Source organism: Leguminivora glycinivorella, chromosome 19 (assembly GCF_023078275.1).
Source record: "Leguminivora glycinivorella isolate SPB_JAAS2020 chromosome 19, LegGlyc_1.1, whole genome shotgun sequence".
Taxonomy (NCBI): Eukaryota; Metazoa; Arthropoda; class Insecta; order Lepidoptera; family Tortricidae; genus Leguminivora; species Leguminivora glycinivorella.
This window is the reverse complement of record NC_062989.1, coordinates 8,298,070-8,321,417: the sequence shown is the minus strand read 5'-3', so window position 1 is coordinate 8,321,417 and position 23,348 is coordinate 8,298,070. Positions and strand designations below refer to the sequence as shown.

Here is a 23,348-nt window from a genome sequence, read left to right as displayed (position 1 = left end):
TATAATTTTGACGAAGTATAAAAATGTGCATCTGTATATTAGAACAAATATAAATATGTTGCGACACTAAAAGTAAATATGGCGATGTATTTTAAAATTACTCTTTGTTATATTTATTATGAGAAACGAAAATGTATGTATGTAAAATTTATTAAGGAATAAATGGCTAAAATTATAACAATAATCGCTTTCTCAAGAAGGTCGTCCGCAGGCAGTGAGCCAAGATTAGATAGTTTGTAGAACCTGTCAACTTGGTGAAATAGGGGCCTGGACCTATGTAAAGAAAGTAGTCATTAGCGTAGCGTAGCACTGTGATTTTTCATTGATGTTATTCCAGAGTTTCTGATGATTTGATCGAAGTCCTGTATGTTTTTTTGTAACTGTTTACCTCTTTTGCTAAGAGTGCAGTGGCGCTTAAACTTAGCAGTTTCGTGTGGTGCTAAGTTGCCAACCCCTTTAAGGGAATACATGCGTGAGTGAGTTGTCCACTCAAGTGATCCTAATCGTTCATAGGCAGAATTAGATCTAAATACGATATGGATTGGAATTTGGATACGTCAATGTCAAAATGACGATTTTTTAAAGATATAGGCAGCAAACGAGCAGACGAGTCGACGAATGGGATGTAGTCTTCGCCGCCCATAGACATAAACAACATATCAGGGGAGCCTTCTGCGTTACCGACCTTGAAGAACCCCATGTCATAGTGCAAAAGAACAAACGTTAGTATTGATATTGACATATCCGATCCACATCTTATCTGACGATCGATTTGTCGTACCGATTTTAGGCGTCACCCAAATTCTAAACGTTCGAATCGGTTTTTTGTCTATCTTCACAATTCAATTCGCGATTTAAATCTCAAAAGCGATCATCAAATTGTGATTTGAATCCCGTGAGCGGTGAGCCCAATGTATCGAATCGAAGGCTGGAAATGAGTTAGGTACGTAATTCTAAATACGAGTCCTTGTAACTCCGAGTTGCTGACAGTTTAATTAGGACCGTTGCTGATGTCAGTTACATACATTTGGAATTTACATTTATTTTCTTCGATTACATTTGTGGTACATGTTTGAGGTTTAGTCTATCCAATTTAGAAAGCGCTATCTAAGCGCCTTACAGACGCTTCTGGTGACCAGAGGGCTGGTCAATACCTTGCTCAGCGGATCAGCATTACTATCCAGCGGGGCAATGCGGCCAGCCTTCTGGGCACCTTACCCAACGAGCAAGACCTGGCCCCGTAGCCGAATGGCATTTCTCCGACGCCAAACGAAAGCGATACGCCGCTGGCTCTGTCGCGCCAATACGCAAGCGCGATAGAGATAGATATCTACTAGCGCTTCGTTTCGTGAGCGTTTCGTGAGCGATTGTGCCATTCGGCTAGCCACCCTGGGCCAAATATTTTATTTAAAAGTTTTATTGTAAGTTTTAATTTAAGTGTTTATTATATTATTTTTATGTTATTTAAAAATACTGGTTCGTGAATTTCAGGGCTTGGTAACCCAGTCTATGTATGATCCGATTCCGATTTTGTACATGTTAATACATTAGCAACTTGTGGCATCTGCATCGGTTCTTGTATTAACTGATGATATTATTTTATAAGATATATTGTACCGTTTGTGCCCTAATAAACATTAAAACATCCTTCGATGTTTTGTGCGTATAGTTGTGTGGTATAATGTACTCGGGAGATAGCGAAATGTACAATGAGTGTTTTCTTCGCCGGGGGAAAAGGGGGACACTTCACAGAGTAATATGTTCTGAAAACGTCGTAGGATACACTTGCGTAGAGGTAATTCTTAACTCGTGCATACTTAAATTTAAAAAATTCTGTCATGTTTTAATTTATTGCCACTTCTTTCGAGTTTCCACTTTCCGCACTTGTAATGTACTATTTGCCCCAAGATTCACCTATTTTCAGACCTCAACTCATCTCTTACCAATTTGTATAGGAAAAATATATTGAAATAGTTTTTAAATAGGCCGTCAGTAATTAGATTGAATTGGCCCTTCAAAGCTTGAAAACAAAACTCTATCTATAAAATCTATAAGTACTAAATAATTGGAATTAAGATCCGATCCGACCAAGAACGATATTTTTGTCTCGGCCGAGAACGAGACCGAGAACTTGTAAAATGTTTTCATAATCGAAATTCGACTATTAATCAGAAACCAAGAACATGTCGGACCATGCTTAGTGTTTGATTCCGTAACGACCCAAACCTACTGACCCAAACCTATCTACCGTAGCAGAATAGACTACGTCAGTGACAAACAAGTATACGGCTCGCCTGATGGTAAGTAGTCGCCATAGCTATAGAGGCATGCAATTTCAGAGGTTTTACACGCGCGTTTAATACCCTGAATTTTTGTGACTTTTTGCAAGAACTCATAAAACAGATTAACAGACGGACGAATCGTGTTTTCTAGGGGTAGTTTTCCAGGTTTTCCGTCTTTACTATGCTTTACTTTGATTTTGACGTATTTTAGGCACATGATTCAATGTTAAGGGACGCAAACTAGTTTTTTTCATAGCGATTATTTCAAAAATTTTATTTATATCAGAAACATGATTATGGAAAACCTACACTTATATTATTAAAAAATCTTAAAACAGTATCCACAAAGCTCAAAATTTCGTCCGATATTCCATAATTCACCATTTCTATCATATAGGGAAGTATTGTTCTAACCTGCTGGCCCTGCTGCTTTGATTTCTCGCGTCGTCGTCGTCTTCCACACACATCATGAAGTTAATCGTAAATATTTTACACTCTTTTATAAATTATACCTAGGTATTTGTTTGTTTTTGGCTTAAAATATCGATAAAGACCCTACCAAAACCACTAAAATCGGGATCCCAAACGGGCGATGTAACCAACGGAAAGCTAAAACCCGGACGCGAGTGCGCAATAAATTCAAAATCACAGTCTCGGTTTTGCCGAGAATCTCGGCCCATTTTGGCCGAGAACCGAGACCGAGACCTCGGCCCGATTTTTTCCCGACAATGCCGAGACCGAGACCGAGATCTCGGTCGGACCTTAATTGGAATTGATATTTGAAAGTTACTCAAAGGTTATGTTATGTTGTTTCTGTTGGAATTAAGGATTACAAAAATGTACCATTAAACTCTCAAAATATATAGATAAAAAAATTAGAAATGAGAGAGTGTCGTACGTTGCGGTCAGTACCTAGTACCTACGGTCAGTACAATAAGTAGGTACAGTTTTGAAACAAAACGAAGCCAACTCTTCTCTTGAGTTATATTTTGAAACACCAATAAAGTACCTAAAATTTAAATTTTCCTTTTAATTCTACTGCTGTTTCCTACCCTATTTTCAGGAAAAATAAACCTTCAATGATGGATTGTATTTAGATACATTAAACGGTACGTTTCATCATGGTTTCATCCATCAAGAGATATACATAGACATTACATAACAGATAGACATTTTCCCTTTTATACTTTTAAGGTACCTGTATGCGTAGCCGAATGCACAAACGCTCACGAAATGCTTACGATAATATCTCTTTCGTAGCTATCTATCTCTATCGCTCTTGCGTATTAGCGCGACAGAGCCAGACTACATTTCTGCGGCGTTTCGATGGCGTTTCGCTTCGCAGAAATGCCATTCGGCTACGTGGCCTGTTCTGGCACGGTAACTGTATAAAGGTACAGGAAAATGAGTTAAATATTTAATTAGTTTATTTAGCCGTTTCTGAGTGGAGTTGAATTTGAGCAATTAATTAGGGATAATTGAGTTTTCTTAGAGTAGACTCCGTGCCGGGATATTCGCCATCGATCGTGGAGCATAATTAGATGGTTATTGGTATGGAGTAGACTGCAATGAAATATTGTCTTTACGTTCCTTAAAATGGGCTGGGAAGTATCGCTTTTTGGGCGCAACAACTCGAGAGGACTGTAAAGGGATTTCATATTATTTTTTAGGCCTAGGCCTGCAAAGTAACTTTTTTTTTATAAAATATTGTCCTTTAGAGCATTTTTTTTATTTCATTGTATGTTTGAGAAAAGCACTATACATGCCTCGGCGTGAAAACGGATTCCCGGCCTCGTATCCCTATCCGGCCTCGCTCGCACACTCGCTCGGCCGTATATACCCACTTGGCCGGAAATCCTCATTTTCCCGGCCTCTGATGTAATGTACTATTACTTTATATTCTTTCTCTTTGGCTTATTAAATAGAAATTATTTTTAAACATAACTACTGTCCATATATTTTTTTTAATTATGTGTTGCTTTACATTTCGTTATTTTCGTTATAAGTGCGAGAAGTATGTCATTACTTCACGAGTCCCGAGACATTTTGCCACGAGCGGCACGCGAGTGGCAAATCTCGGGACGAGTGAAGAATGACATTCTCGCACGTGTGACGAACGACGTTTTTTAATACAGTTGCGAAAAAACACTACTACTTAATTACAACGAAATAAAACAATCCGAACTATCAATTTTCCCATGGACATTGACGGATTATTTGACAATTCAAAGGCGTATTTTTGAAGCTTTTAAACTTGCGTGCATATTTTCGAGTTTGCTATTCATCTAACAATTTATTTCATTGGGTGCCATAAAAGCATAAACATTTACGATTTGGGACGATTGTTTAATGTACAACTACATTTTAATTTAATCGATCCATTTATGCCCCGACGTATTGCAAATAACGTAAAATAATTATGACAAATCGCGTAACATATTGAGGTTTTTTGAACGTGCATTAAGTTAAAACATGGTAGACGCCTCTACTTTGACAGTAGAAGACGCGTTTCGTTCCAATCATGTTCTGTTTACACGACTCATTATGACCGATTTTTCAAAGTATCAACTGTATTAAAAAATATTTTATTTTAAGTATAGGAAACTAGCCTATTGTTGATCCACTTCTAGCTACTCTTTGCGCTGAACTCCGTCCGTGGTGGGATGGTGGTGGGAGGTGGGTCAGACAGAACGACCAAGCTTAATATACCTACGTTTGTCGGCATAAAAAGTTGTGAGAACTTGTATGGAAGATGACGCTTGAGTGCCAATATTTTTAAGGCTCATTAAGGCCGCATTGGCCCAAGGCTTGGGCCAGCCCCTTGGACAGGTTGGCAGTTGGCGCCAACGCTGACCGGCCAACCGAATGGTGTCGGTAAGACAAAATGGCACCTTTATATACTCAGACACACCCACTGTGTCAGTAAAAAGAGTCGCAAAAGTATATTTTTTTCAATTACCTTCAACTTGGCATCGCGAATTCTTAATGCTGACACTAACACTACGAAGTCACGAACGTACGTATTTTGCAGAAAAAGGTAATTAATAGGTAATTAAATTTGTTAAATGTTGCATTTGACGCTTTACTCAATCTGTCACTGAATATTGTCAAAAACCCACCAGCATTGGACTTAACTTTTTTAATTTAGACAGTTTAATAACGTTTTTTTTTAATTATTATTTTCTTCTTTGACATATCAGAAAAACGGTATCAAAGTTATTAAAAAAGTAAACAGTTATTAATAATTTTAAGCAAAGTAGTTATAAATATTAAATAATATCGTTTCCATCAGCAGAGATCACGACGGCAATACGCAATAGCATAACAATAATAAAGTACCGTTACAGCTGTGGTAAACTACCAAAACATTGTTAATAAATTAAATAATTAATCGAGCTTCGATAAAGCACGTCAGATTCATATAAATATTTACGTAAGCTTAAAAACGCTTTTCTTACTTTTCAGTGTGTAACAAAAATCTAAAAAAAATGTTTAGTCACATACCATTGTCATTATTTAGTTTATTTACAGCGTTCGTTAAAACCGGCATGCTTACGTAAGCTTAAAAACGCTTTTCTTACTTTTCAGTGTGTAACAAAAATCTAAAAAAAATGTTTAGTCACATACCATTGTCATTATTTAGTTTATTTACAGCGTTCGTTAAAACCGGCATGCAACCGGAAGCGGATATCACAAGCCGATAACCGAGCGGTGTCACCGTGCAAGGCCGGGGCTGCGCTTATCCTCTTTGTTCTACGTAAGTACTTAAATTACACTAATTATAATGTAAGGTAATCTTTGTCACTTAGAGCTTTACGGCTCTCTCGGCGACAGGGCAGCAGAAATACGTAGAAGTGAAGTGAAGATGTCTGTCTTCGATTAATTAGTTTTAGACTTTATGTAAGCTAAAGACAAAGTTTCGATTTTACGATTTTGTTACGATTAGCCAAATTATGTAAAATATAACGGCATGGGTGAGATGATAGGATTTTCTAAACTACAAATAGTTATTTGTTATTGTTATTGTTACAATTGTTAACGCCGTGTGTGGAATTGAAAAACGAGCAAGTGAAAGGACTCTATAGTTGAACCACGAGCGAAGCGAGTGAAGTTCGAGTTAGAATCTCTGAACTTGCGAGTTTTTTAACACACGAAAAGTAAAATACATTTGCACCCGAGTGTAACACAAAACTTTTCCCCTGACTATAGCGAGGAAACTACAACGCAAAAAATGCGTTTATCACTGCTTCCAGTAGTTCCACAGGTGGTAAATCATCTTTATTTCGAGATTCACCTACTTTTGTCAATTTTAAAGCAGTAAATTTGACTTTATTCAAGGTCAAATTACTTTACCCACTAGTGGATAAAATGCGTTTTTACCCGCTGGTATTAAAGGACAAAACTCGTGTTTCCGAGCTAGTGAGGAGAAAACAATATTTCTTATTCAGGGTAGGCGAGGCGGAAGTATTTTCCCCATAATCTAGTGTGACTTATTCACGCGAAAACCCAGCTTAATCGCTACTTGTCTGCATTTTGGTCGTCTCCCACGTCTTGTGACTAAATAATGAGGAGTTCGATTTCATAAGATTTGAGCCGCAGTTCTTTTAAGGTTATAGGACTTCTAGGAGGTATGTTAATGTATTACAATTACTAGATTATATTCATAGTACATACTATCTCACTCATAGTATATACTTGATGATATATTGACTGAAAAAGCTTAGCAATCGCTATCCTAAATAAATAATAGTTTAGATATACCTACTGACATTCTATAAGTAAATTAGGTGGACCAAGTTAGTTTTGCATGGCATACTTATATGTAATCACGAACTGATATTCATGAACATATAACTGTAGTATATCCCTAATTAACACTTTAACAGTAACTTAACGTTACTGTCTGCAACATACATGTGACGCACGTATGTGAATAAAATAGCATGTAAGCAATAATTTACTATATAAGGTATGTTTAGTTTTACTTGTCGCTCTCTCCTGTATTGATTATTGACAATACAACACACATCATCCACAATGACCAGTTTTACTTAACCTCCATTATACCCTCCAACTTCATCATATCTCATGGCGACCCTGCCAGGATAGTGAGACATAATATTTCAGACGGGTTCTACGAGTATTTTTAACATATATTAAGAAGAACCTAATAACTTAAAAACAACTATTAGCTTCCATACCACGCAACTGCAGACATAAATAAAAGAAAAAGTTCCTCAAAGCGGTTTAGGAAAAGTTGTGGACATACAAAACTTTTGCTTTTAATTACATTTCGTCCAGACTACGCTGCTCTAGAAATGGCAACCACAAGTCACAGTTAGACAGTGCATTTTTGCTAGTTTGTCGGGTTAGTTGATTGAGTCGTAGCTTAAACCGTTTTGCACCTTGATTGGATCTAATGAAGGCTAGTTAGAACGTTGTTACCTCGTAGTAATCTATTTAGGGTGCCATGCCCGTCACGAGACAATCAGAGCGTATGTATGGACCGACATCATTGCCTTGACGTAATACTCTTGAAAGCTACACATTAAGTCTTTAGCGCCTACTGACGGGTTTGTCTATATGAAGAAAGACCCTATTTAATATATTGAAATTATGGAAAATGTTCGTGCGTAATTTACTATCCTCCTACCATATGATTTATTGTTCAATAATTATAAAAGCTGTTGATGTACAAAATATTTTGATAAACATATTTAAATATGTTAGAAAATGATAACTATGTACGAATAAGTAGGTGATTCTGCGTAATCCTCCACTTTCGTCATATGTCAAAGAATTCCAAATACAGGTCTGCAATACACCAAAACACCCAATTTAGAGGTAATTTTCACGCATAGTGTCCTCAAAGCGGTAAGCCAACTAAATAATTTGACCTCGTTTATACTGAAATCAATCAGTTTGTACAGTGATCGCCTTTACTAAGGGCAAATAAAGGCTCACAGCCCACGTAATGTGATACTGTGAGGGTTCGATGCTCGCTGGCATTGACAAATCTCCTAATTTACTCGCTCATCCTCGTATCTCGCTGCCTAACAAAAATGAACGTTATTTCAAAAAAATAAGTCTTGATATTGCCATGGACTGTTAGGAGTTTTAATTATTTGAATATTCGAGTTTATCATTATTCGCCTAGTTGGGTTTTATTGCTGCTTATGCCAGTGAAATTTACGATTAATTTCTGTTTCAATAGAATTTTTATGGATGCCTTTTTTGTTAAAAGCCGAATATTTACACCTAGGTACGAGTATATCATGGGTAGGCATATGGTGTTTTTGACTTTCAGCACAGACACGAACAGGCTACTATGAATTTTCATAGCAGAGAAACATTGCTACATGAGTATGTGCTACGACGTAGCACATTTGCGCACGGAACGTAACCCGTTCGTAATATATTTATAGCAATTTTAAATGTAAATAAATCAATAAATAAAAATAATACCTATAGGATCTGGTCTCTGTCTGGTTTTTGTTTTATGTGGGTAAGGGTATAATCCTAGTTACCGTTGAAGTAGGTAATAAAAGCTCTACGACCCAACACTTTAAAAGCACAATAAAAGAAGACAATTATTGTGCAGTATAAAGCGTCCCAATAACAACTTACTCCAAACTTTATCTATTTCTCTGAAAACAAACAAAACTCTGATCATCTGGTAAACTTGACACGTTTCAATTTTCCATCAACTTACTTGGCGCGCAATGACAACTGCCTGTCGTTGGGGCACACAAACTTATTGGCTTTGCTCTGCAAATTCATTCCGAAAAAAAAAACGATTAAAAAAATATTGTTTACACCGCGCGGGAAAGTAGCGCGTTCGTCCGCGCCTGTTTACGAACACCAACTGTTGCTTCGCGCGTGGCGGAGGCTATAATCGATATTTTAACAACACTGAAAATTGTAACATATGTCGGCCGGCTCGTTATCAGATAGGTACTTTGTTGACTAATATAGAACCTTATTGGCGTCGATATAATTCAAACCTTGGAAATATTTAGTTAGCTATTTAAGTAGGTACCTTAATTTAGTTGTTGCGCTTGCTATGTAAGTGAATATGTAAATTATACACTTTTTTAACACTTTCAACATTTTCATGACTATAATTTGTCTTTGTATACCTAATATATTTATTTTTGTAAAGTTTTTCTGACTTTGTTAGGCGTTCTTATTTTCGTAATAACTGTAATAAATATAACGTAAGATCTATGCAATAAAATAAAATTGAAAATATCAGAAAATTAAGTCCAAAGAAATTATGAATTGTCATTTTAAAGACAAATATTATTAAAAGTGACCCAACCGCACAACGGGTTTATTTTAATCAGCCCACGAAAAATTAAACAACAAGAGAATTAATCTTAATAAATAAATAATCTGTGATTGCATGCTAACAGCTGTAGATCTTATATATTATAATTTAATATATTATAATATGGTGTGTGTGTGGATTGAGTGAGCACCTTCCGAAAATGAAAAAAAATATGCTGATCATTTAGTAAAAGTTCTAAAACAATTGTAAAACGAATCTCTGAATTTGTAAAAAGATAAATCAAAAGATACAGCCATTAACATGTGCTCACTCAGTTCTCACAAACTACCAACGAAAACAGTGAATATATTCATTTAACATATAATATTTATATACTAACATTTAGTAAAAAATAGGCCAACCTACCTCTATAAATATTAGATCACCTAGTGACGTATTAAATTTTTTACAAATAGTTTCTTATGCTCACTCAATCCACACACTTTTGAAAAACCGAATTTTGATGAAAAACATAAGATTTAGACCGCTATTATATGTTATAGTTTAGTAAAAGTGAAATGGGAATTTGTAAAATACAAAACGAACCACTAACATGTCAGGTTTTTTTATAATAAATTTTTGTAAGTGCTCACTCAGTCCACACGTTTTGAGAAAGTTAAAAATGTAAATATCTTACGATTTGTAGCACCTAAGACACTCGAAAGTACTTCAACATTTAGTAAAAATTTTTACTAAATATCCACCATCTAATATTTTATATTCGTTGTCTGGTTTTAAAGATATTCAGACATAACTTTTCTCATACAAATGTATCAAGTAGGGTGACCACACTATGTCGGCTCCTGATTTTCCCCACCTTCCCATTGTCATATTGAGATTGGGGAGTTTCGTTCAATTTTGATAATAGTTTACCGGATTTGTAAGTGGGAGCGAGAAAAGAATAACTATTTCTCGCTCCCACTTACAAATCCGGTACGCTCATCTGTTAGCTAGCGCGATTAGATTACCAGGTTCTGGTTTCTTAATTACTAGTGAAGTATTATATTCTTTGTTTCTTACCAATTATCATTCATGTCCTTTTTAATGCATGCATGTCGATATGGTTATTATCCTGACGTCGATAAAAATTACACAATACACATCATCACTAGGCCAAGAACATAACCTAAAAACAGTTTGCAGATGGATAATTAATATGGTATTAGTTTAATATTATCAAAATTGAACGAACGATACTCCCCAATCTCAATATGACAATGGGAAGGTGGGGAAAATCAGGAGCCGACATAGTGTGGTCACCCTACTTGATACATTTGTATGAGAAAAGTTATGTCTGAATATCTTTAAAACCAGACAACGAATATAAAATATTAGATGGTGGATATTTAGTAAAAATTTTTACTAAATGTTGAAGTACTTTCGAGTGTCTTAGGTGCTACAAATCGTAAGATATTTACATTTTTAACTTTCTCAAAACGTGTGGACTGAGTGAGCACTTACAAAAATTTATTATAAAAAAACCTGACACGTTAGTGGTTCGTTTTGTATTTTACAAATTCCCATTTCACTTTTACTAAACTATACACATATAATAGCGGTCTAAATCTTATGTTTTTCATCAAAATTCGGCTTTTCAAAAGTGTGTGGATTGAGTGAGCATAAGAAACTATTTGTAAAAAATTTAATACGTCACTAGGTGATCTAATATTTATAGAGGTAGGTTGGCCTATTTTTTACTAAATGTTAGTATATAAATATTATATGTTAAATGAATATATTCACTGTTTTCGTTGGTAGTTTGTGAGAACTGAGTGAGCACATGTTAATGGCTGTATCTTTTGATTTATCTTTTTACAAATTCAGAGATTCGTTTTACAATTGTTTTAGAACTTTTACTAAATGATCAGCATATTTTTTTTCATTTTCGGAAGGTGCTCACTCAATCCACACACACACTATAATATGTATTGTAATGTGTTAGTATATGTATGTTAATTTAAGATGATGTGTTATAGAATTATGTATTGAAGTCTGTGTTAGTATTTAAGTTAGTTAAATAATATTGAACAAATGTATCTTGAATTCTTACGGTTATCGAATTTTTGCTCAGCTTTATTTGTGAATTTTATGTACATTTAATTTATGACTACGCGATTAAATTACAGGTTCGACATATTTATAATAAGAATACAAAAACTAATATTAATAATTCGCTTTTTAGCGTATTCGAGGTAATAAAAAACTCGTAGCACCTACTTTGAATTCCATTATAATTCCGAAGGGTATAATCATACCACATTATGCCTACCGTGAATATCGAAGCGAAGTTCACAAATTGCGGCTAAATCTCTTTTGTTTTAATTACTCCTTAATTGGTGTAAAAGAAAAAGATGCCCGAAATTTGCGAACTTCGTTACCTATTCACGGAAAGCCGGGAAGGCCCTGTGTGCGTAGACTGCGTAGCCGAATGCACAAATTCTCACGAAACGCTCACGATAATATCTCTTTCGTAGTTATCTATCTCTATCGCTCTTGCGTATTGGCGCGACAGAGTGTCGCGGAAATGCCATTCGGCTACGGGGCCTGAGCATCAATGGCTCTTTCTTTGGCCCTGAGTTCATTAGATTACTAAGCTCGAGTGAAAGAGACGTGCGTTAGCTGTCTCGTTTTCACAGTCGAGTTATAGTTTTATATATTTATAAATCAAAACGACAATATAGAATAGTAGCATTTACTAAAAAAACGTTTTTGAAATATACCTTATTATAACGCGTTATTAACTAGTTATAACGTTTCGTTACGACGTTATCAGTTGTGCGTAACGGAACGGCGCCTCCCTACCATTGAACAAAATTTGACATTTCAGTAATGATGGCGCATTTGCGAAAGGTGGATAGCTTCATGTGAATTATTCGGACGTTTACCTTTATGCGGTGCTGTGAAGTGAAAACAAGGTGATTTCGATGCCGTACCACAGGCGTTTTTCCGCCAGAATGACGGAGTTCGACGACGAAGTCACTGTGGTCGACGTGTATGACCTGGCATCGGATATCGGGAAGGAATGCGAGATTATTATAGAGAAATACGGGGCTGACGCAGTGACAGCCTTGTTACCGAAGGTGATTAATGCCCTGGAGTTGCTGGAGAACCTGGCGGTGCGGAATGAGAAGGAGAACCAGGCGTTGCAGGAGTTGACGGCCAAGATATCTCAGCTGGAAAATGACAAGATAGAGAAGGCCGAATACAGACAACGCTTTGAAAAGGTAGGTGTTAGAGGTCACTGCTAAGTAAATTGGTGATTGACTAGTGCGTGCGGTCAGTAGCGCGTTTGAACGGTAGCCGTTTCGTCACTTGCAGTAGGTGCAGTTGCAAAAGTATAAGTATAGCAATAGAAGGAATGGAAGCTAGTATTGCGCGACATTGACATCACCACGGTGGAGTTGCGGACGATAATTGACTTCAATTTGGTATAATAATGAGTTATGCTTTGTGCTGAAGTGTATGAGCAGTTTTTGTGATCTTAAATCCTAGTGTGAAGGTTTGTTGTTACTTGTATTTGTTTATTGTTAAGAAACAAGTGTTATTGATGGTTCTGGGTAAAAACGAATCTAATTTCAATATAGTTCGTAAAACACAAACAAAAGGTAGAAAACTTAACCATAAGGATCTATTCTAGCCATTCCCTAGATCAAAACAAACGGCCAATGTTGTAATAGTGTTGAGAAAAGTACCTGATACTATAATACAAGTTTCTGAACTGTGATAATATAAAATAAACATTTTATGATATTGAAAAAAGGATTTACTTAGTTATTTTTCTTTGGAGATCTTTTATTCCAGAAAGTATATATTTTGTTATTGTTAAACCAAACATTCCAGGTATGAACTAGTATAAATCTAATAAGTGTGATTTAAAAATCTAGTTCAAGTGCATTATCTTATTTATATGTAATTCCATGCATAGTTAGGTACTGCCTTAATTTATATGACATCTTTACATTTATCTATTGATGCATAAAATCACCACATGCCATTTTAAAATCCTTAAATTTTTCAAATTATATGTTTGTGTAATGCAAAAAAAGTTCAAATTCCACTTAAACTAAAGGCAATACTTGATTAAAATCAATGAAATACACAAAATATTTATTTCATTTCTAAAAACATGTCCAGGATCATTGTATATCTTTGCGTTCGGCAAAAAGAAGTATATCTGTTATCTCAGAAATCATCTATTAAGGGGTGAACTTTAACATGATCATATTCATTCTTTCTTGAGGAAGTCACAGGAAATAGCTAGTAAGATATATTTCTGATTGAGACTATCTTAGCTTCATAGCAAGTCTTATTCTGTTTTAGAAAGGTAAATGTTCTAAGTCATATAGAGAGTTGTGTAATCTAGGTATCACTTTCACTTCATGCACTATCAATATTAGATGTTTCATCAAATACATGGTTAGATGATTAAAATTACTAATCGGGATTAGTAAATCAGATTTTGTCTCAAAACACTTAAATTATCCATGTAACACATTTTGCTAACTACCAAAGTAATTATTGAGGTAAATTATGTAATTTATCTCTATAATTACTTTGGTAGTTATCAGTGATAATAGAATTGATATGATGAATGATTGAATTAAAACGGGACTTAATCGCGTAAAACTTACGTTTTATATTTAACCCGACGTTTCGGACATGACATTACGTCCGTGGTCACGGGTAGACTGGCTGGGAGTTGTATCAACATCTTCTAGCTGTACTAGTTTTTCGAACTACCCGCACTTGATTGTCATCAGTCACTTTTACGCTAGGGTTGCCACCCTGCCTACATACAACACTCACGACATCCGATGGTATGAGACGGGAAGTTTTCTCACGTTTACACTTGCCAATCACTGGATTCCACGAAGAAGAAAGAATGGGTACAGGGTGGATTGTCGGCAACCAAGACGAAAGCCTGCGAAGAAGCATCCGAATGTTGCAAGACGACCGGCATTTATGCCCTATGTCAAGGGAGTGACAGACAAGGTTGGTACCATACTAAAGAAGTATTCGATACAGACTGTGTACATGCCGTTGTCGAAGGTGGCGGGGCAACTAAGGTCAGCAAAGGATGTTATTCCATATCAGACGCCAGGCGTTTATAAGATTGACTGTAGCTGTGGTAGTTCTTATATTGGAGAAAGCAAACGCACCATAGCGGAAAGGGTCAAAGAACATATCGCGGCGGTCAAAAAACGACAAATAAATAAGTCTGCGGTTGCCGAGCATTTGCTAGAGTCAGGACCGAACCACTGGATTGAACTGCATAATCCCAAAGTCCTTTCAACTGAACGTCTTTACTATAGCAGGAAAGTACGTGAAGCGATTGAAATCAGGAAACATCGTAATTTCAATCAAAATGAAGGGCAAGGGATTTCATCTTCGTGGAATCCAGTGATTGGCAAGTGTAAACGTGAGAAAACTTCCCGTCTCATACCATCGGATGTCGTGAGTGTTGTATGTAGGCAGGGTGGCAACCCTAGCGTAAAAGTGACTGATGACAATCAAGTGCGGGTAGTTCGAAAAACTCGTACAGCTAGAAGATGTTGATACAACTCCCAGCCAGTCTACCCGTGACCACGGACGTAATGTCATGTCCGAAACGTCGGGTTAAATATAAAACGTAAGTTTTACGCGATTAAGTCCCGTTTTAATTTAATAATATGAGTGAAGATCGTGTTAGTTTAAATCAATATATGAATGATTGACTGATAATAACTATGATATCAACTTTTATACAACTCTATGATTCTTTAAACATTAGGTAATGATCTATTACATCAATTTAATTAATGCATATGAGTTTTCTTTAATTGGTTAAATAATTAATCACATAATTTACACTCATATTAATAATATTATAATCTAGATTAATGCATATATATCTCTTTTCAAACTCCATTATGATGGTAATGATTATAAACCCTTAATCAAACTTCTCAAACATGTTTCATTTTGTCCCTTTCTAATAAACATATGTGTGTTTAGTGAAGCATCCTTTGTTGGTTACCATTAAGGTGAATTTACTTGTATCTTTATATGAATAAACTGACAAAGCGGCTTTATAGCAATAAACAAAGTGGGATGTTTTTCCGTGCACACTCACATATGTCAAAATGTTGACAGGCATAGGTACTTTACAAAAAATACCACTACACATTCAATAAACTTTTTGCAGTATAACTACAAATCAAAATATTGCTTTGCCTTTACTAATATTCTAATCTGGTAGTTAAGAAACTACTTATCAAGAAATTCAATATTTGAACAATATTTTTATGAAAAAATCAGGCTATCGAACCCAGGATTTAGATAAACTCTGTCTTTAAGATATTTTAAAGATAATTTCATAGATGTGTTTATTTATTCCAATAGCTGTGAGGTTACTATACATAAGACACAAGGAGGATATATTATAGAGAATTACTGTCAAAGTAAAATCACAAAAAAGTAAAAAAAAAAAGTCATAGTGCAAAATAGATTGCCATTTCTCTACACAGGATTGAAACTTTTGAACTTCAGGTTTGACAATTTCGATCATTTGTAGTCATGTGTTAAAATTGACAAATATTAATATTAACTGAGAATCAACCATAGGTGTATCGCCATCTAGGCGACCATACAAACTTCTTGATGGTTTCGAAGTATGTTTTTTCTTAGATATGGAGTTATGTCTTTGATAAGACATAACAGTAACTAAAGGCTATTATTGGGTACTTAAGCTGGTTTAACTAAATTGAATGATTGGGCTTAATGGGATAATAAAACTGCCTTTATGATACAATGATGTTTCTCTTCTAACTTGCCTAGTTTAGCTTCTAGACAAATGCTACTGTGAAAAAGTGATAAAATTATGTTTTATTTGTTATGAATATAGGACTTGTGGGTTGTGGGGTTTATTTTTTTATGCAGGTATTTGTTTCCTACCTGAATACTAAACGGGATAAAGACTATACAGTTTGTTTTTCTAATCTCATGCAATATGTGTGCACGGGAAAACGTCCCACTTTGTCGATTGCTATAAAGCACAAAGGGGCTTTTTTTCATATAGATATACAAGTAAATCTCGCCTTAATGGTAAACAACAAAGTGGGACGTTTTACTAAACAAACTCACATATCTTATTATAGTATACTAAGCAAATTTTATTACTATTCATCTGACCTTGAGATGTTCGATGGGGGAGTACCCTTTTCACTCAAAAATTCTTAGTATGACTATGAATGACCTATACATGTAACTATCCTTATATTGTAAGTTAATGTAGATAACCATAGATTTAGAATTATGAAACTAGATTGTGGAATCACATTTTTTGCCATACTAAACTGAACCTTATCACTGAGACAGAAAGGTGATCGTATCAGACTAGCGAAAACGGTCCACATGAGAGGGCATTGTTTGGGCTGGTGTCCCTCTCGCACGTGTGGCCAGTGTTAATGAGGTTACCATAGTAGTAGTATTTTTATCTGTATATTACCTGACTTTATAACGTCTAATATTATTTTAGTGTTATATTCAAACTAGGGTTTCGATATATTTCAAAAAATTGGGAAATAATTATAATGTAATTGTTTTGATGCCAATAAATTAAAGATTTGTATTATTAAAAAATACCTTGAATTGGGTATTAGTAGATTTGGTAGTAACTTTGAAAATTGACTGGTATCCCCAATGTGTGACAGTGATGACGTCACTGAATAATGTTGACATTGTCAGTAAGTGCGAGAGGGACACCAGCCCAAACAATGACCTCATGTGGACACACTTTTTGACCTAACTACACAATCTAGTTTAATAATTCTAAATCTATGTAGATAACTAAATAAACAACCTGTTTTTAAAACAGATAGACCGAAAAGCTAAAATTACCTTATTTTGTTTCATAGTAACTATTATCTGTGCTATGTTGTCTCAGACAACTTGTCTCTGCTATTTATTATCTTCTCAGTTGGCCAGCGATCGCTAAGCTTAAAATCTGCAGCAGGTTTAGGGCCTTAATTAACGTTTAAAATTAAAAGGCACCGAAGTGTCAAGCTAATTTCGTCTGGGTGGAACTTAATTATATCGAGAGCGTCGTTCAGTCACGAAAACCTGCGCCCTGACCCGTAATGTCATGCTATTAAAGTTTAAAGTTGACAAATCTGTACGTCACAGTGAATGACTACAGAGAGCAGATGCCGCTCGGGCAAAACTGCGCAATGTAATTAGCCAATAAATAATAAATAAATATTATAGGACATTCTTACACAGATTGACTGAGCCCCACGGTAAGCTCAAGATGGCTTGTGGTGCAGGTACTCAAACAACGATATATATAATATACAAATACTTATATACATAGCAAACATCCATGACTCAGGAACAAATATCTGTGCTCATCACACAAATAAATGCCCTTACCGGGATTCGAACCCGGGACCGCGGCGTAGCAGGCAGGGTCACTACGCGCTAGGCCAATATCACAATAGGGATGACGACTACATAAAAACAATGGCATTCTGTTTAGTCCGTCAGTTAGATCGTCCAAAAATACTGAACACATATTTTTTGCTTTTTCTAAATAATGATAAAATACAAAGATATAGAGTATTCGGTTACGCCATGTTTTAATAGGGAATGTTCATTAAAACTATTAAATGATTGATAATGGTTACATATGTTACTACAACTTTGTTTTATGATTTAGTAGGTAGATATCTAACTAAAACTTCGTTAAAAGCACGTTAAAAGTGTTAAAACCGCTCTGAACTCTTCTCAACTCTTAAACTTAAGGTTATTTAACTTAAAACCGAAATAAATTACACATATGAAAGAAAAAGTGACCAAGTCCTCTGGTGCCTGAGGCTGGAATCGAACCAGCGTACTTTCCAATCGCGGGAAATGCCTCTTAATCCGCTCGGCCACCCAGGTCACAGCTGTCGAGGTCGAAATTATCTCTCATATGAGTAATCTATACAAGGACTCGTAGCGCCCTCTGTCCACCCCTAGGGCAGAACGGTATGGTTCTTGCCCCCCGTGTAAACCAAACTCAGGTTGGTTTCGACACAGCTCGAGAGATGAGAGTTATTTAACTTTTTTACAAAACAATTGTATTTATATTTTGACACATAGGTTTCTCTCTTTTTAGCAGTTCCTTAAAAAGCTACTAAAATAGGAGGGTATTATCCAATGGAATACGTAAGATTAACATTTTAGTTATTTACTTTGTTTATTCGGTAAATATTCGGCAATGCAACCGAATTATTCGGCCGAATACGAACTTTGAAAAACTTGCCGAATATGCCGAATACCGAATATTTGGCCCATCTCTACTATAGAGCATCAAAGTTTCGGAGTGGGGGCTTGTGACGTCACTTCTAAGTAAAAATTGTACCTAGGCGTGACGTCACGCGAAACTTCAACGCACTGTACCGTCATTTTTCGTTTACGAGAAAAAAGAAAAAATACGTGTCTAAAATTCTTTGATAATATAACTGACGGACTAATTAGTTTTTTTTAGTCGTCTCGCCTATTGCTTGCTTCGTAAGCGTATCATAGCTAGCTCTCTCTATCGCTCTTCTGTAGTGGCGCGACAGAGCCAGACTGCGTTTCGAACGATTGTTACTTCGGCTAGGTTGCGTTATTGGGGTTTACGTCATCACTCGGCGACTTTTTTTTGTTCTATGATAAAAGATCATTGACGTTATCAAAACAAGCACATTGATTCAAGTAGGTACGTAAAAATAGTTATTTGTTATACAAGGGGGCAATGTTGTATTTTAACGCCGAGTGTGGAATTGAAAAACGAGCAAGTGAAAGGATTCTATAGTTGAACCACGAGCGAAGCGAGTGGTTCGAGAATAGAATCCTGAACTTGCGAGTTTTTTAACACACGAGAAGTAATAGTTATTTGTTATACAAGGGGGCAAAGTTGTATTTTAACGCCGAGTGTGGAATTGAAAAACGAGCAAGTGAAAGGATTCTATAGTTGAACCACGAGCGAAGCGAGTGGTTCGAGAATAGAATCTTGAACTAGCGAGTTTTTTAAAACACGAGAAGTAAAATACATTTGCACCCGAGTGTAACACAAAACTTTTCCCCTCACTATAGCGAGGAAACTACAACGCAAAAAATGCGTTTATCACTGTTTCCAGTAGTTCCACAGGTGGTAAATCATATTTATTACTAGATTCACCTACTTTTATCAATTTTAAAGCAGTTAATTTGACTTTATTCAAGGTCAAATTACTTTACCCACTAGTGGATAAAATGCGTTTTTACCCGCTGGTATTAAAGGACAAAACACGTGTTTCCGAGCTAGTGAGGGGAAAAATACATTTGCACCCGAGTGTAACACAAAACTTTTCCCCTCACTATAGCGAGGAAACTAGAACGCAAAATATGCATTTATCACTGCTTCCGGTAGTTCCACAGGTGGTAAATCGTCTTTATTACTAGATTCACCTACTTTTATCAATTTTAAAGCAGTTAATTTGACTTTATTCAAGGTCAAATTACTTTACCCACTAGTGGATAAAATGCGTTTTTACCCGCTGGTATTGAAGGACAAAACATGTGTTTCCGAGCTAGTGAGGGGAAAAATCTAAATTTCATGAGATTTAACGACCTAGTCGATAATCGTTTTGACCCTAGTCATTGGGTAGTATCTTTAAGGTCCAAAGTAGCCCTTTTTTAATCTATCAGATATTGCAATACTTAGTCCGTATTTAGGTAGTTAAGTTTCCAGTAATAATACCGGCTATTATCATTACAAATAAAATAAAGTGACTCATTTCGCCTCTTGTAGTATTTTTTATTGCGCCTTACTACTGCGTATGTCCTTTAAAGGTCGAGAGAGGTGCGATGCGAACATGTTTATGCTCTGACTGATAATGAAATGGATGTCATAAATAAATAATTAATAAATATATATTTAGTTGCATTAGGGTAATTTCGAATGCCTCATAAAATCACCATTATTTCCATCAGGATTCCCCTTTCGAAATTACCCTAATGCACCTTATACTTAGGACATTCTTACGCCATGGCTTGCGTGGGCGACAGTCGCGCGATGGTCGCGCGACGGCGATGCGACGCATACGAAATTAAACCTTATCGATATGGAAGTAGACGATGCGATGAGACGCGACGGCGACGGTCGCGCGATCGTCGCCCACGCAAGACACAGCGTTACACAGATTGACTGAGTCCCACGGTAAGCTCAACAAGGCTTGTGTTGTGGGTACTCAGACAAGGATATATATAATATACACATACATATATACATAGAAACCATCCATGACTCAAAAAGACCCCGTGTGGTGACGGGTTAAGAATTTCACCACCCCCTTTCTTCCCGTGGGTGTCGTAGAAGGCGACGACGGGATATGGGTTAAATTGTGGCGTAGGCGAGAGGCTGGCAACCTGTCACTGCAATGTCACAGTTTCGTTTTCTTTCAACCCCTTATTTGCCAAGAGTGGCACTGAAACCTGAGTAGTTTCATGTGCTTATGTATGTATGTATCACACAAATAAATGCGAGCCGGGGTTCGATTCCGCGACCTCCAGATCGAAAGTCGCACGCTCTTACCGCTGGGCCACCAGCGCTTCAAAAAATAAATTCTTAAACCATAAACCATAAAAGATACAAAAGCAACCCTTGTTGTGGGAATCTGTTCGTCTGTCTGTTCCATTACTATTTTCATTGCAAACAACTACGTCACTAGTCACTAACGGCATACAACCGTAACTTCCATCGTTACAACACCTGTTGTTCCTATTTTACTTGCAAAAACCACTAATCTACAACCTGTTTTAAGGCGAGATGATCTGTCAAACTAACCAATCCAAGGGGGTGAGGTGCGCGGCGTCCGGGCAGCCCCGCCCGCGCGGCGATGTTCGCTTGTCGCACGCGGGAACTCAAATTCGCGCGGCAGCATGACACAGACGGATCGCAGTCATAATGATCGCCGTATTTTAACTGGGCTTTCTTAGTTTTTTCATGAAATAGGAGGCAAATGAGCAGCTCATCGCCTGATGGTAAACGATCACCGCCTTTATTTTTTTATTAGGTTTCATCATTTGTGTAAGTAATACTAATGATTTATAGTTACAGTGTGTTTGGTCAGCGTTGTCGAAGCTTTTAAAGACGTACCTAAAGTACAATCAATTTTATCGAACTTCTAGTAATCGCACTTATTTACAGATCGACAGGGTGAAATAAAAAGGACCATTCAAACTTTGCATAGTGACTTTTGAGGTCATTATGAACAACTTTTATTAAGGGTCCAATGCTGAAACATATACGAAAAAAAATTGGATGTTCCATAGAAATGAGCTGTATCATGACAGTCGAAATGTATAAAATAGATATTTTTTTTTGCGTTTTCAGCATTAGTCCCACAGTAAATAGAAGCACAATTTGATTTGATTAGAAATTACGAGTTACAACTATTTACCTGCAAATATATACTGTGTAGAGAATTTTATGGAAATATACCTACTTCTCCTAAACATCATAACTGTAGCTTTTCCTGAATATATAAAAAAAACTGAAAATGGGGACATAAAAATGGGGAGGAGGGTGAAGATTAACATCTCGGCGAGTTTTCTACTTCATTTACAAGTTTTTTCTTATAAACCTATTGTTAACAGAACACAGTAACCGTCAGCTTCTTTGACCATAAACTTTATGTAAAAAGATATTATGTCATGTCACTGCCGTTTAAAAATACACATTATTTTTTTCAGCCGTGAATAAATAACGCTTTTTCATTTTCATATTGAATGCCTTCAACCTGTATACATGCCAAAGTTTCGAATTTTATTCTTGTTGTTCATGAACCTACTAATAGCAGGTTACTTACTCGTATAACGTATTTTGATGATCATGATGAAATCACTCATCCAGTCACTGATGAAATCTGTGCTATTTATATTAAGATATGAATAAAATCTAAAGTATGAAAACTATGCAATTGAAACTTTGTTAAATAGACAAAGTTGCTATTGATATCATATCCTGACAATTATATTTATCTGATTTAAACCAGACCCCAAATTCGAGGATTCAGAAGAATGACAAAATGCTTCAAGAAAACAGCTTTTCTCTTCGCTTGACTCGTGTTGGTGGGGGCACTACCGCCACTAATATCTCCAAATAAAATACAACCCAGCACAAGATAAAATATCATACTTCATAATAATTTATTGATAAATCAATACCATTCTATGCCTACCTCGAATGCTCAAGTATATTCAAATCAAGTATCAACTTTTGTCAAAGGAGTCAGACATAGGGATTGCAATCCAGCAGTGTTTTCAATCCAGCTGGATTTTTGCTGGATCGGCGCCAATCCAGCTGGATCCAGCGCGGATCCAGCAGGTAGAAAAAATGCCAAAAAAAAATTACATTTTGATCTACTATAGGGCTGTTATTACTAAAATTATTTGAAATAGTGAAAGGAAGGATGAAAACGCGCAATTTTGTAATAAAAAAAACTTATAAAACGGTTCTTTTATTTATTTCCGAAAATTGTATGACCGAATATCACTTCCCAACGCACGTTTCGCGGAATTTTATTCCGCTGAATGTTCATTTCCCAAATTATCATATTGTTTTTTTTTTTAATTTGCCAACCTTGCATTTACCTACCAACTTAAAGTTTGGCCGTTTTTAGGGTTTTTCAAAAGGCCTTTTTTTTTTAACCAAACTTTCATGTTATCTAATGTTTTACTTGACGTAATAT

The 23,348-nt window shown here is 36.1% G+C and overlaps 2 protein-coding genes across 7 annotated transcripts in view; one reads left to right on the top strand and one right to left on the bottom strand.

Annotated features, from left to right (window-relative positions):
- The window catches only part of LOC125236570 (synaptotagmin-4), a 104,383-nt gene extending 95,252 nt beyond the window's left edge, over positions 1–9,131 (bottom strand). For both annotated transcript variants that reach the window (XM_048143419.1, XM_048143420.1), the window contains exon 1: positions 8,995–9,131. In XM_048143419.1, the coding sequence (XP_047999376.1) occupies positions 8,995–9,062 (68 nt within the window). In that variant the 5' untranslated portion in view covers positions 9,063–9,131. The remainder of the gene's footprint in view (positions 1–8,994) is intronic.
- Positions 9,132–12,452: 3,321 nt separating this feature from the next.
- Positions 12,453–23,348, top strand: part of LOC125236341 (RILP-like protein homolog) — a 45,639-nt gene continuing 34,743 nt past the window's right edge. For all 5 annotated transcript variants that reach the window (XM_048143113.1, XM_048143112.1, XM_048143109.1 and 2 more), the window contains exon 1: positions 12,453–12,836. In XM_048143113.1, the coding sequence (XP_047999070.1) occupies positions 12,537–12,836 (300 nt within the window). In that variant the 5' untranslated portion in view covers positions 12,453–12,536. The remainder of the gene's footprint in view (positions 12,837–23,348) is intronic.